This window comes from Spodoptera frugiperda, chromosome 11 (assembly GCF_023101765.2).
Source record: "Spodoptera frugiperda isolate SF20-4 chromosome 11, AGI-APGP_CSIRO_Sfru_2.0, whole genome shotgun sequence".
Classification (NCBI taxonomy): domain Eukaryota; kingdom Metazoa; phylum Arthropoda; class Insecta; order Lepidoptera; family Noctuidae; genus Spodoptera; species Spodoptera frugiperda.
In genome coordinates, this window is record NC_064222.1 from 4,534,997 (window position 1) to 4,550,678 (window position 15,682).

General features: G+C 35.5%; 2 protein-coding genes across 7 annotated transcripts in view; one reads left to right on the plus strand and one right to left on the minus strand.

Annotated features, from left to right (window-relative positions):
* The window catches only part of LOC118274565 (septin-1), a 54,091-nt gene that overhangs the window by 16,442 nt on the left and 21,967 nt on the right, over positions 1-15,682 (minus strand). The window contains exons 1-2 of one of the 2 annotated variants that reach the window (XM_035592131.2): positions 1,121-1,310; positions 209-401 (exon numbers count right to left, since the gene is read on the minus strand). In XM_035592131.2, the coding sequence (XP_035448024.1) occupies positions 209-401; positions 1,121-1,147 (220 nt within the window). In that variant the 5' untranslated portion in view covers positions 1,148-1,310. Of the gene's footprint in view, positions 1-208; positions 402-1,120; positions 1,311-15,682 lie in introns of those variants that run through there. The other variant, XM_035592130.2, reaches the window with a different exon arrangement.
* LOC118274566 (cell cycle control protein 50A) overlaps positions 1-15,682 on the plus strand; it is a 45,388-nt gene that overhangs the window by 13,013 nt on the left and 16,693 nt on the right. Inside the window, exons 1-3 of one of the 5 annotated variants that reach the window (XM_035592138.2) lie at positions 4,231-4,418; positions 4,801-4,907; positions 6,528-6,733. In XM_035592138.2, the coding sequence (XP_035448031.2) occupies positions 4,379-4,418; positions 4,801-4,907; positions 6,528-6,733 (353 nt within the window). In that variant the 5' untranslated portion in view covers positions 4,231-4,378. Of the gene's footprint in view, positions 1-4,230; positions 4,419-4,800; positions 4,908-6,463; positions 6,734-15,682 lie in introns of those variants that run through there. The other 4 variants (XM_050697000.1, XM_035592139.2, XM_050697001.1 and 1 more) reach the window with 4 other exon arrangements.

Consider the following 15,682-nt stretch of genomic DNA (forward strand, 5'->3'; position numbering starts at 1 on the left):
TTTTGGAGAATTCATAAATCCACAAAAATGTTTTAATTTCTTCCTTTGAATTGGCTATTCACATTTATTTATTTATTTAATTCAACAGTTACAATGGTAGACAACCAATTAACAGCATTCATAAGTTCCCCTCGCAGTACATCAGGTATTTCAACAAAATCTCCTATATCTCATTCACATATTTTGTATGATACTAAATTACACTTACCGATAGCATCAGGGATAACACGTTCAGGGTATAGATCGGTCAGAAACAGAGAGTTGACTAGAGTGGACTTGCCTAGTCCACTCTCACCAACTACCATCAGAGTGAACTCAAAGCCCTTCTTCACGGACTTTCGGTGCACCTGGTTAGGAAGGTTGGCAAACCCTACATAACCAGGGGTTTCCAAATTGGAAAACTGCAACAGAAAATAAATTTTATTATTTATTATTACATTTATCTTTTTTTAAGCGCCAGCCATACTACGGCTGAACTGCAGCACTTTTGTTAAGTAAACTGCAAAAGCGGTTTGAATTAAACAAGTTAATACAAAATTTATTTGTGTTCATATGAGGTCATTGATCTTTGCATTCTCTAAGAAGTAGAACATGTGTAACTCTGCTTCAGAACAAAGAAAATAAAAAGTACAAATGACATGTGTGTCAAATTACTTGAGTTTTGTAAGGATACAAGAACGGAATTAAATAAAATTAAGTACACAGTAAAGAGTTTTAGGACATTTAACATAAACATTACTCTTCATATTTAAACTTAGGGATAAGGGAACTATGTAATTACACAAATAGTTACATTCCCTAATCATAGTCTCTGATAAGCAAGGAACATAGTTCGAACATTGGAGCTCGACAACTCTAGCCGATACAGTTAAGTACGAAACGTTCCGTGACACATTCACTGACTCCACAAACATAATTATTCAGTTTGCATCCAAACCGACACACTTTCGCGAAACAAATATCTATATCTTTACATGTAACAAGCCAACACCCTCACAGGATATTGTTGAAAATAAACGTTATAAATCGTATATCAACTTGGTTTCCTTCGATAACTCAAACATATTACTATGAGTAAGCTTGCTTGTATTGTATAATATAATATAGATTGGGTACTTACATTCTTGTTAGTCGTTTCGCTAGACATTTTAATGGTATTCAAATAAAAAGGTAATCAACCTTCACTTTGTTTCTATTTACTCAATGTATTTGAAGTCGGAGAATTAATTTTATTGTGTTATTCAGACTAAGACTGCCGCTACCGACCATAGCTACACAAATCGGAATGGATTATTTGAATGGCAAAAGAATTGACATTTCATTTTCATTTGACAGTTGACAGTAGTAGTTAGTTGATAATTTTTTTAAATCAGAATTGGTGTTCCAAAATATACAAAAAATAACTACTAGAAAATTACACATTATTTACAACTTAAAAATACCTAAAAAAAGGAATAAAAAATTACACTTAAAACTAAAAAAAAACTAAAATGCCACGTTGAATGGCAATTCTTATCTTCTGACCGAAGTAATAGCCAGCCTTTGTTTGAAAAGAATGAACGATCATGGCTATACTGCAGTCATTGTAGTATAGTAAACTATGACATTGACAGTTAGAACTACTCATAATACCAATTTTGGTACTTAAACTATGCGCTAGAGGCGCTGTGTGTATCTCGTACAATATTATTATTATTTATTATTTATTTATTTATTAAACGGTACATGTTAATGAACTTATGATCTAGTTTATAGTCCGACAAAACTATATATTTAGTTTGTCTGTCGGATCCAAAAGGTATAACTTTGTATAATATTATGTATTAGTAGTTTATCTTTACACAGTGGTATAATGAATAGTAAGTAGTAGTGTACTATGTGTAGTAGTAGTGTATAATAGCGTCAACGTAACTTGCCACGTCTGAAGTTAGGCCTCTGCCTCGAATTTTGCGGGCAGCGGGGCGGCGGCGCGGGAGCGGCAGGATCTTATGCGTTAAATCAAATGGACCGGTTCTCGAAAACAGCGGCGGCGGAGCGGCGCGGGGGCGGGCAACGAGCGGTGCACTCCAGTCAAGCGGTGACCGCCCGCGTTGCGCGTCTGCATTGTAGTATAGTGTTGTGTACCTACATTTTTTTTGTGACGTATCAAATTGTCCTCGGACGTGCAAGAGCAAATGATTTCGGCAATCTTTGAGAAGACACCCATACGGAACAGCAAAGATGTGAACCATAAAAATAGAAGAAAAATTAACCAATTATGGGAAGAAATAAAAAACGAACTGAATATTGATATATAATATTGATATATCGGGATTTTGTCTTTGTTCTTCATAATTTCGATAAAACTCGCCATTTATTTTCCTTGCCCTATAGTAGGTATCCACTTCTCCTTTTGCCCTCAGTAAATCGACCGTTAGGAAAAATTTGAATCAAAAAGATGTTGTCGCCGTTTTTCACACATTTCGTTCGCTAATAAAAACAAATATCTCGACAACACAACCACGAACACCACACTACACCGCTGTAGTACCGCGCGATCTGCCCGCTAGTTTCGAGAACGGGTCCGCGATGCCCGCCCCGCTCCCGCGCCGCCGCCGCTGCCGCCTCGCTGCCTGCAAAATTCGAGGCAGAGGCCTTAGGCCTCTGCCTCGAATTATATCGAGCATCTTGTCAACGCGGGCGCCAGGGCTCCGCTAACGGCCGGACGGTGTGTAGGTATAGCAAAGGGCGTGTACATACGTGCGCAGGCATAAGGCCGTGTATAGATGAAAAGTTATAAAGTAGTATGTATGGTATGAATGTGGATGTAATGTAATGTATGTATCGTAAGTGACCCGGTTTTGGCCACTTTAAGAATTTTGTCGACTTTGAGGCTTTCTTAACTTATAGTTTTTGTTATCACGAACGTATTTCTTGTAAAAAGTCATTTAACATGTATTAACCTTGCCTAAGAAAACCCCTTTTTTAAAGAACGTCCAAAAGAAAAATAACTGTATAAAAAAGAAAAAAAAAAAAAGGGAGTTTGTGCCATTTTTGGCCAGATTCGTGCCATTTCTGGCCACGGTCCTGTGCCAGTTCTGGCCATCATAAAATACTATAAAAGTAATCAAAATTTATTAATTAAAATGGACATTTTACAAACAATTATTTTTATTTAGTTTGGAAAATGTAAAATATTATTACTTCACTTTAATTTAACTTACAAATAAAGATATCAACATTTATAGGACGTTGGTAAAAGCTGCAAAGTAAACTGACCTCCCCTTTGTGTGAAGGCAATTTTTTGCATCTCTGAAAATGAAAAATATGTATTTGTTGATATGTAAAGCCAAGGAAAAAAAGCCACGATAAAATAAAGGGGAAGAAGTGGGGTGTCTATGTACACCAGCCATGTGGCCAAAGATGGAGAAATTCATAATTTTGTCTCCATTAGTGGCCACCATCTAAAAACCTCACTTCAGAAACTTATGGCGACAAAATAACTTTAGTTTCACTTAGACAATATATTCTTAATGTAGTATTAACATAAACATTCAAATAATAAGCAAAGATTTAAAAAATAAAAACCAAATCCTCACCCGCTCGCCTTAGCCTTTTTGTTAAGATCTTAACAATTTCACCCTCAACTAAAAAGAATGACTTGTTGCATCGAAGTGAAGTTTGACACATTAAAGCTGCCAACGGTATCAGTGTCTCCAATATTCAATATTTTAAATACTGTACATCACAGAGTAATTTATTTGTCCATGCCTTAGTTAAAAATATTTGAAGGCCCAAGTGGCCACAAAGGGGTCGGTGGCCACAACCGGGTCACTTGCCCTATATATATGTATTTGTGTATTTGTATGTATGTAAATGTTTATATTTATTTATGTATGTATGTATGTGTGAGTGTAAATGTTATGTTTATATTTGTTTATTTATGCGTATAAATGTTTGTTATTATAATGTACCTTAGCTATACCCATAGATATATGAAAGAAGAAGAATGTTTTTTATATTTCTATGGCTATACCCTACAATGATTTAACGCAGTTTATGAAAAAATAATATATTTGGTTTATTTGTACTTCGTCACTGATTACGGAATTTTATTAGTACATTAGGTTTATAAAAATAATATTGCAGTAATAGTTTTCTTTACGAACATGTACCTGCGCGAATGTTCGCAAAGCCTAAAGCCTAATCCGTTCGTTCACAGTTTGACAGTAGTAAATAACTCGTCGTAATGACAGCCGGGCATTTGACATTTCGCAGGCCACTCTCAGTAGTCAGTATATATTGTATCTATGCAGGCCACCGTAGGTGGGAGGCAACGGTATGTTGACGCTGTCTTCCATGCCTATCTCATGGCAGAGTTAAAAAGTATAATTTCAAAATGACAGACAATATTCCTGACTCCTCATCGACACGAAATTGTAAGTTTCTAATTTAAAAACATTAAAAATCTATCATTTATCACAAACAACGTAACCCTTATGGTTAAGGTCAATGGCTCGTTTTTCCTTGCCCCTATGTTCTGGTTTCTTTTTCATGTATTTTTCGGCACTTGCCCTTTTAAACTACAATAACTATCAGCAAAGGGCGTGACCTGAGTTTTTGTTTTTTCTAGTGTTAACCCAGAAAATGAATAACTAACCATAACCCACCTAAATCAATTAACAATTTTGAAAAAAAATATTCATTTAAATCTTGTAACTAAAAAAAAATACAAATGTCCATCTTGGTTAGGTCTAATTGTGGTCATTATAATAATATAGTCATATGATATTATTATTAATAAAATATTCATTTTTTTAGATAACATTATCAAGCAGAAATTGGAACAAAAAAATATATTAATTATTGGAGGAGTAAGTGCATGCTTCATCATCCTTGGAATAATATTAATAAGTTTCGCTTTTAAGGTAAATATTTATTTTTAATTGTTATTATGCATGTAGAAGTATGCAGGGTATCAAAATCAATAGACAGCCTAGTCACTTAGGCTTAAGGAGTGTCTAAATTATGTAACATTTAATGTTGAAGGAAAGTTCAGTTATTTTGAGATTTAAAGTGACTGGGTGAAATTACAGTCCACAGAAACTTTCTATTGGTGAGTTAAGATTTCTTTGACCCTATAGGGTAATTTTGACCCAAAATCTATAACTAAATAGCTACTTCCACACGGTTTCACCTGCTCTGTTTGGCTCCTATTGATTGTAGCATGATGTTATATAGCCTTTAACCTTCCTCAATAAATACACTATCTAACACAAAAAGAACTATTCAAATCGGGCCAGTAGTTCCGGAGATTAGCGTTCAAACAAACAAACAAACAAACTCTTCAGCTTTATAATATAACTAATAAGAATCCGGAACAAACTGTATTTTAGTTTTTCATTGGTCTAAAAGTTTAGGTCAAAGTTACCTTGTAGGTAGTGTTAAAGAGAGCCGATCTTACAATATATAAAATAATATTTTTTTAAATAATATTCTTTGTGTAACATAATTATACTTAATATATATAAAATCAGTGCATTGAATTTCGCAAAAGTATTATTTTATGTGTACCTTTCCTACTTGCCTTGCTCAAAAGTCATAGTCGCGCAAGTCACCCTTTAGAAATCGGCCAAGTGCGAGTCGGACTCGCCCATGAAGGGTTCCGTAACAGCAAGTAGATATGACATATTATAAAAGTTATAAAATAACTTGGTTTTACATAGTGTTTGTATGAACGACAAAGTTATATTTGCGGTTTTTGTAAATGTTTTATTTCTTAAAAACTAATAATGATATCTCGTTCAAGCCAATTTTCGTTGTTAGTTTCTATTGAAATCTACAGCATATATTTTTTTAGTTTTCTCACTCTTTTATTTTAAAAGTTAGAGGGGCCCCCCTCTAGCTTTTAAAATACTTTTAAAATACAGATACTATGCATGGTAGTGTGTGTAATGTTTTATTTATTGATTTAATGTACTTTATAAGCATTATTTTTGAAAAATATTAGCGTTCTGGACTTCTCCTACACATAAACTATAAGTGTACCAAATTTTATGCTCCTACGTCCGCGCAATTTTCGTAAAAAGGGGTCCAAAGTTTTTGCATCACGTATTAATATATAGATTATACCAGTTACCATTTAGCGGTCTATTTATGAATGCGAATAATTCGGTTCAATTGGAATAACGAAAACAGGATAGATTTCAGTACCGTCCCTATCGGCAACCTGCTTCTTAATAAGAAGGGTCTCTGTTCTGGCACTTGCCTAGTTTGCCGCAGGGCAAATAGGGCTACCATTTATCTATGGAAGCCATAACGTGATGTTTGGTGATGATGGTGGGGTCAAGGGTTTGATACAGAAGGCAATAAGTACGGTCTTGGACGCGTATTATCCAGAGATTTCGCTTTAGATCCCTGATTATATCGGACTCCTGCCGCTACTCATATTTTTTATGTTTAATATTTTTATATTATATTTCAGCGAATATCAAGTATCTACAAGAGTAATAAAAGATGGAATCTACTCCCTATAATTTTGTTTTCAGTCGGACGGATATGAAATTGTCAAAGATTATACAGACTGTTTGGATAACAAAGCTCCATATAAGATGTGCAAGGAAAAGTTAGTTACTCCGCAAGTGTGTTCCTGTTTTCTACCAGTAGACGTAGAAGAGCTGATGAAACCACCCGTAACTCTTTTCTACGAGCTGGAGTCGTATGCTGACATTATTAGCAAGTACGCCAACTCAAGGTAAGTTAATTTAATGGAAAAAATCACTTTGCGTTGTTTATCGTATTAAGTAGGTAGTCACTTTATTTAGTTAGTCACTTTTCTGACGCATATATTGAACTGTCTTTGTCTTTACTTGGAAATACCTCCCAATATTCTCATGCAAATGCGGTTGAAACAACAACATTGATATTTTCCTTTTTTCATTCCATTTTTTTCCTCAGTTTTTTTTATAAGTTTATTTACATTTGTTCTCCACGGACTCTTGGTCCGTGCCCTTGTCATACAATTAGTTAAATTTTTACAATAAATCTTATCAATATGGTATCTACGTTACACACTACAATTAACTACAACTATTAAATTATAACTCCAAAAATACTTACGATTAACATATTTGGTTTTTTTTTATCCACTAAATTAAATTTACCGGCGGCTCTGCCAAGTCAGTCCAACGGCGCGCTGGGAGAGCCGACCTGCCCCAGCAGAAGGCACTCGTTGACGAGTATGCCGTATGTATCAGCAATTATTGTTATATTAATATTTTAATGTTTTTCTAGTCCTATTTCTTATAACTAAATTAATTGTATTGTTATTGTAATGTATTCTAATAATCTTTTATTTTATGAGCTTAACATTTGAGTAACGCCAATCTAGTGGCTCCTTTTGATTTTTTTTCTAATATTGTTAATATGTGGATAATGTAGTGGGCTGCAATATGATAAATACTATTTATAATTTATATTGTTAATTGTATGCATTTCATATTGTAGCTGTTTATTGTCCCTAATTAAATAAAATAAAATAAAAATACAATTAGTCCGGTCAACCATTTTGTTGGGAACGAAACAACCCAACACACAGCGCCACCGACTGTAGGACATTTATCTGTGCATGGCGCCTCAACCCTTGTCGGGTGGGCTGACTTCAACAGAGCTTACAGAAGTCAAAGAGTTAACAATTATATAATTATGTATATGGCATTTATTTTCTTATTGCCGCTTTCCTCATACACATTGCCTCCGGATATATACATTTTTATTTTAATCTAAGGAACATTTCTCACCCAAAAGGGTCCCCACAACTGCCGCGTCTCTGTGTTTGATAGCCATTTTCAGGTTGTAATCCTATGGTCGCTCTCATCAGCCGCCCTTCTGATCAATTTGCTTATCGAGTCATCACAGTTGTCCGTGTAGTAGATGCAACTATGTGTGTGACGCGATATTGCAACTACTGCATGAGGTACGCTATCATGAATTTTCTGCCTCTTTGTTGCTGTGTTCACAACAACCACCTTCGCGGACGAAAGCTCCTGAGCCTCGTGTATAGTGAGGATGCGTGATCCCTCGACCGACCCGTATCCCTGGTTCTTAAGGGATTCTTTTTCTGCCTGGGTGTGTACCAGGTATAAGGTGTCGGGGAGTGATTTTGGGATCATCGCTCCCGAGAATCTTTTTGTCTCAAGGGATCTCACGCCCGATCTGGACGAGTATATGGCACTGTAAACTGTGTTGAGAGCATACGCCACATCCATTGGATTCCGGAGCTGCGGACTACCTAGCGGGTTTACCGGAGCTCCGGCTCGAAAAGCAGGAGGGGTGGTTTTTAGTCAGTAAGAGTCTGACACTGCCTTAGGCGGGAGAAGTCATTGGATGATTTTCCCCCCTCAAAAAAAAAAAAAAAACGTTGGCAGGACCTCCTTGACTAAAGTTATTCGGGCAGCCATCACCACGGCTCCAAAGTGGACTCCGACTGGTCGACTTGAGTTGTTAAATGTACGAGTTTATTATGATAGGACGATATTTTCGGCTTTTTAACATTCTAGTTCAGTAAATGCTAGGTTTTACCAACGTGGACAAATGACGGTTATAGCAATTAAACTTCATTGTTTAATAACTCAATTAATTATTTACGAGTCATTTATTTCAGTCTAGTTTGGCCTAGGCTAAACTAGTTCAAGGCGACAAAGTCACACACAGACACAGTATCACACTATAAAAGGCGCGTACTGACAGGCCGCACGGTCTCCGCGATAGCTTCAGGCAATTAACACATTGTTAATTTTTTGGATCGACGCGACGCAACCGCGTGCGTTCCGTCTGATATTTTTCCATGCAATTTCTGTAAATTCTTTTGGTCCTTTATTGGTGTAATCGGGGCATTGCGCATCCTAAAGTCGTTTACATTCACCAAATAGTTGTATACCTTTTTTTAAGGGGGTAAAAATCATCCAATGACTTCTGTCGTCTTGGATAAGGCGAGAAGGTGTGTCAGACTCTTACTGACTTAAAACCACCCCGTTCTTACTCCTGCTTCCCTCGGTCGGAGCCCCGGTAAACTCGCTAGGTAGTCCGCAGCTCCGGATCAAGCATCAACCCTAATGGGCCCCATCTGTGGTGGTCTGATGGCTCTTTGAACCAAACCCTGGTTCTGGTCGGGCGGCTTGCTCGCCGTCCGTAGGGCCCGCACTTACTGTGGCCGTAGATCGTCGCGCGATTCCCGACGTCCGGAGTGTCTCGCGACGGCTGGAAATTTTTATTATATTTATTTAAGTGTGGGAGCCATGCTTCGGCACGAATAGGCCGGCTCGACCGGAGTGATAGTACGGCCTTACCGAAAACCGACGTGAAAGAACGCTTGCGTTGTGTTTCGTTATGTGGGTGAGGTTACCGGAGGCCCAATTCCCCCCTTCCCAATCCCCGTTTCCCCAACAACCCTTAAATCCCTAACCCCAAAATGGCCGGCAATGCACTTGTAACGCCTCTGGTGTTTTAAGTAAGTGTCCATGAGCGGTGGCGATTGCTTACTGATGACTTTAATATTATTTAAAGGAATTTGAATAAAACCACACTACACATTTGTGCCACAGAATCATAGAAAAACTTTTATTCTATTACATAGTTGACGTTGTCAAAAAAACAAAAATATATGGAATGCCAAAATTTAAAATTATTTCAACACTCCTGCCAAATTTAAGCCTTCCATGTTAACATTTTTACTAAATAAATTAACATTTTTTTTTTTAACTTAAACATCCTTCAACTAAATAATTACAAACAAAATACCTAGACAAAGTAAACTTTCTTAACAAAATTAAAGATTACACAACATATCTAGGGATAACATTCCAATTTGCTCTCTCATATAATGAAATTTATCTCTAGGTAAAGCCTTAGTTAGAAAATCAGCAAGTTGATTACATGTTGAAACATATTTTAAATCAATAACTTTAGCATAATACTTTTCTTTTATGAAGTGATATTTAGTGTCTATATGTTTGCACCTCTTATGAAAATTTATATTTTTAATAACACTTATTGCACTTTGATTGTCTATATTTATCATTACTACTTGTTGCTTAAATTCACCAAGATCACATAATAACTGTTTAATCCAAATGGCTTCTTTGGTGGCTGCACAGGCCGCCATAAATTCTGCTTCTGTAGTCGACAGAGCAACAGTGTGTTGCCTTTGACTGCACCATGTTACAGCAGCTCCACATTTGATAAAAATGTATCCAGTTGTTGACCTTCTAGTTGTGATGTCATTAGCATAGTCAGCATCACTATAGCCAACTAATTCAGAAGATTTTGCTGATCGATAGCACAGGCCATAGTTGGTGGTGTCTTTGAGATACTTTAAAATCTTCTTAACAGCTGTCCAGTGAGTTTCATTGTAGCAATTCAAAAATCTACTTACCAGACTCACAGCAAACATTATGTCTGGTCTGCTTACAATGGCTAGATGCATCAGAGAACCAACAGCTTCTCTATAAGGAATATTCTTCTCAGGTGGGTGCTCACTTTTCTCTAGCTTTGAATGGGGATCAGCTGGAACACTGTTAGGGTTAGCATTATTCATATCAAATTTATTTAGTAACTGTTTGATATACTTGGATTGATGTATGAAGATGTACTTGTTAGAAACTTGAATATCCATTCCAACAAAATTTCCAGGTGGGCATATTGTCATATCAAATGCTGTTTTCAAATCATTTGTTACAGATAGCAGAACAGACTTTGATTTAGAAAATAAAAGCCCATCATCCACATAAATACAGAGATAACACATTGTACCTTTAATATTTGCTACATATACACATTGATCTGCTTTACTGTTTATGGAGCCAAATTTCTGAAGTACAGAATTGAATGTAGTATTCCAGCACCGTGGTGCTTGTTTAAGACCATACAGTGACTTTATCAATTTACATACTTTATTTGGTTCATGTATTAGACCTTCAGGGGGATACATGTATATGTTTTCTTCTAGTTCCCCATACAGAAAAGCAGTCTTAACGTCAAGTTGAAGAATTTCATAACCATTTTGAGCAGCTAGAGATAATAATAAACGTATTGAATCATACCTGACAGTGGGTGAGTATGTTTCCTTATAGTCAATACCTTCTGCCTGTGCATAGCCCTTTGCACAAAGCCTTGATTTGAAGCGAGGACCCGTTGGTTAATCTTTTATTCTAAAGACCCATTTACAGCCGATAATGTTTGTATTTTCAGGCTTGTTTACCAATATCCATGTACCATTTCTTTGATGGGCTTCAAATTCCTCTTCAATAGACTTTTTCCATTTTTCAGAGTTTACACATTTAATAGCTTCTTTGTATGTTTCAGGGACTTGCTCAGGCACTGAGCATTCATCATAGCAAAGGTAAGTTTGTTCTTTATTTCTATTTCTAGGTCTCAATGTTATGTTGCTTCGGGGAGGAGTACCAATATTATTTTCTGGTAAGTACTCATCTGAGCTTTCAGAGTTATAAGATTCTTCCCTACTTTCTTCAATTGACTTATTTGACATTAAGGTTTCTTCATTACTGTTACAATGTGTATCTAATGGTTTGTTTTCTGTTTCAGATAATTCCAGAGCGACATAGTTCCTCTTCACAGTACATTCCAGAAATACAGCATCCCTGCTCTTTATTATAGTTTTAGTATTTGGTAATATGAACCTATATCCTTTTGTATTTTCACAATATCCAATAAAAATCATTTTCTGTGCTTTTGGATCCCATTTCTTGCGCCTCTCTTTAGGTAAATGGACCATAGCTTCACATCCAAACACTTTCATGTTACTTATATTAGGTTTACGTCCAGTCCAAACTTCTTCAGGTGTTTTGAACAATAAGGATCTAGTTGGAGATCTATTTATGATATATGCAGCAGTTTTTATAGCCTCAGCCCAGAAAAACTTTGACAAGCCAGCATTCAGAATCATACACTTTGCTCTCTCCACTAGGGTCCTATTTAACCACTCTGCAGCTCCATTTTGCTCAGGAGTATAAGGAGTTGATGTTTGATGTATTATTCCAGCAGTTTTGAGGAAGTCAGAGAATGGTTTGTTGACATATTCCAGGCCATTGTCAGTCCGAATACATTTGAGTTTACATTCAGTTTGATTTTCAACTTCTGTTTTAAACTCTTTGAATTTTGACAATACCTCAGTTTTATTGTTCAAAATATAAACAAATACCTTTTTGGAATAATCGTCCAAAAATGTTAAGAAGTATTTACCACCTCCTAGTGATTGTGTTTCCATTGGACCACATAAGTCAGAATGCACCAGTTCCAATAACTTCGAGGAATGTGATCCTTGACTCTTGAAAGGCATTCTTGTTTGCTTGCCCTCTTTACATGTTATACAAGTTATATTATTTACTTGTTTATCAGACAGTGTGAATCCTTCAGAATTATCTTTTAATTTCTTCGAGGTGTCTAAGTTCAGATGGCCCATCCTTTGGTGCCATAAAAGTATATCCTCTTGTTTAACATCAGACATGTATGCATAATCAATATGCATGTTAAGCCGGTACATGTTGTTTTCTTTTGTTGCTGTTGCTACAATAACATTTTGTCTGTTCAGTATAGTACAGCATTTGGAATCAAATTTAACTTGACCACCCTTTTCTGTTATTTGATGTACAGATATTAGATTCACTGCAAGTTCTGGTACATACAAGACATTTGTAAATAAAATTGCATTTGACTGATTTTCTCCATTCAATGTATTCAGTGTCACAGCACCAGAGCTGTTCACTGTAAGTGTTTTATTGTTGGCAACTTTAATTTCTTTTACAGGTGGTCTGTGTATATTTTGAAGAAGATTTTGATGCTTAGTCATATGCATAGTTGCCCCGGAATCAATGAACCATGCTTCTACTGCACCATTGTTAATTGGAATGATGAAAGCAGCAGCATATGAACTGTTTGATTTGGAAAACTTTTCTTTTGGTTTCGTCCTGCAATCAGAACTCTTATGTCCATATTTATTGCATTGAAAACATCTAGGACCTTTGTTCTTCTTTTTCATATTCTTAGTTTGATAACCAAGACCAGATGAAAAAGCAGCATTGTTTTCAGATTTTACTTCTTGAAGTAGTTTAGATTTAACAGAGTCCGCACTTATTTTCATCCCAGAGCTCTCAATGGCAAGGATCATTGGTTTATAATGTTCAGGTAACCCGGAGAGTAAAAGCGTCCCGAGCCACTCATCATCAACTTGGAATCCTATATTTCGGAGTTTATGTGCTGTAGACATTATCTTACTTACATATTCGTCTATATTTTGGCAACCAGAAAGTGTAGTAGTACAGAGGTCAGGCAATAGGCCAACTCTGCGTGTAAGCCCCGAGTCGTCGAAAGCACGAGATAAGTTTTCCCATACTTCTTTCGCCGTTTCTGGCTCTTGGATATGTACATAGTTTATACTATCGACAAGCAATATTATTTTAGATTTGGCTTTTGTGTCCTTTTTCACGTCGAATGGTTCGTTATTGGGATTTTCTATGCATTCCCAAAGTTCTTCATGTTGAAGGTATGTTTTAACAGCAAACCGCCAGGTATTGTAGTTTTCTCGGCCTGTTAGTTTCTCTATTAGTGCCAGAGAACTGCTACTAGCCATGATTGTTGGTATTTTCTACAGCTTAACGAATTTGTACTTATCTTGGTTGACTTTGGCTATACTGGGCCCATAACCTGATGACTTTAATATTATTTAAAGGAATTTGAATAAAACCACACTACACATTTGTGCCACAGAATCATAGAAAAACTTTTATTCTATTACATAGTTGACGTTGTCAAAAAAACAAAAATATATGGAATGCCAAAATTTAAAATTATTTCAACACTTACAATCAAGTGAAACGTATGCTCGTTTACCGCGTGTTCTATACAGGGTGTAAGCGGAACGCTCCCAAACGTTGCAAACAGGTGATGGTAAAAAACGTGTATTATTTAAAAAAATAAAGAATTTATTTTAAGTAATAATAGTTGTAATCTAATGCTGAATTTTAATATAGCATGAATAATACAAACACAAAAACGATTAAAATTATAAAAACATAAACAATTTGTGGCGTTTTTCGGGAGCGTTCCGCTTACACCCTGTATAAAAAAAAAACGCTACAAATCAATGAGTTGAATCAATATACAGTATTTGTTATTATTATTCAGAAGTTTGAAAGTTCGCAGCTAAGTGACGCATTTAGATTTGATCTAAACGCGGACACATTCACACTTGGGACACGTCAAATTCTATAAATGACTTTCCTTCCTTGAAATAATAAGTATCATATTATATATGTATGTATAATATTATTTTAAGGATAAGTATTAAGGAAAATAACAGTATTCGCTCGAACCAATCGGAGACTGAATTGTATAATTATTTATATTCAAATAGTTTTTTTGGGAAACCGCCTGATGTATTTCATAAAAACCTATTCTGTGCTCCACTAGAAAGAAAGAAAAATAATTTATTTAGCACCAGGCAATGGGCGTTGTTCAAAAAAAATTACCTTGTGTTTTTATTGAATTTTTTGATAATATAGACCATTTAAAGAAACTAATTTGAATATTTTGATAAAAGGATCAGAAACAACTTCAAAAACATTTTTTTAAGATTATCCACTTTTTGATATGGGTGACGTCATCATATGGACAGAACGATAGTATCTGTGCCATAGTGTGGTTGCATTAAAAAAGTACAACTGTCTGAATAGAACTGTCAATAATAATAATCTTAATATAAGCTGTAAACAATAAAACCCGTGATAAAACGTAATTTAACATATAATATGGACAATAATGGGACTAGACATTATCAGAGGAGTATATTACTTCTGTGATACTTACATTAAAATGATCTTCGCGACAATACATAGTATAAACTTTGTAATAATTCGCACCAGCTTCTCGACACCACTTCTATCGTAAGTCTTCCCTATTGCGAACGAAGATTTTGTTTGGACTATTTTTACAATTACTGCTGCAACTTGGAACAAAGCACTTTCTGTATTCCATTTTCACTTTATGCAGAAGAAACTTAGAATTTGAAACTTTTTTTGTAAACAAAACCGAAACAAACTGACATGACATTTATATTTGACAGTTGTAGGTTTGATTCAAAACTTTTTAATTTTTGAAACATGAGGCAACGATCCTAATGTATACGTGCTATTTGAAGGACAAGCAAGGTCAACCGTATTTTAACGAAATATCAATAAATAATAAATATTTTAAATTTTTAATTAGTCCAAAATGATTAGTCGAAATGGTTTTTCAATTACGAAATTTTATAAATTATGAACAATGCCCATTTGTTTTTTTTTTATTCTTTCAATGTACAGAATGAACTCTAGTACGGTTTGATTATATGGATATGTAGCTACCGAGACAGCGTAACATATGTTGAATCACCCACCAACGAAAAAAACCAGTGACTCAGCTCACCAAAGCATCGGGAAAATAATAAATTTATTATTTAGCTACCCATTTGCATAATATTATTCATACCTATGTATATATTATATACGGCACATGGTTGATAAAAAGTAAAAAAACTACTGATAACATGCAAAATGAAAGCGACAGTGTTTTATTTCGACAAATATTTGCTTATCGTCTATATTTTTCACGAGGATGAATCAACTAAAACCAGCGTAGCGAACAAGCATAG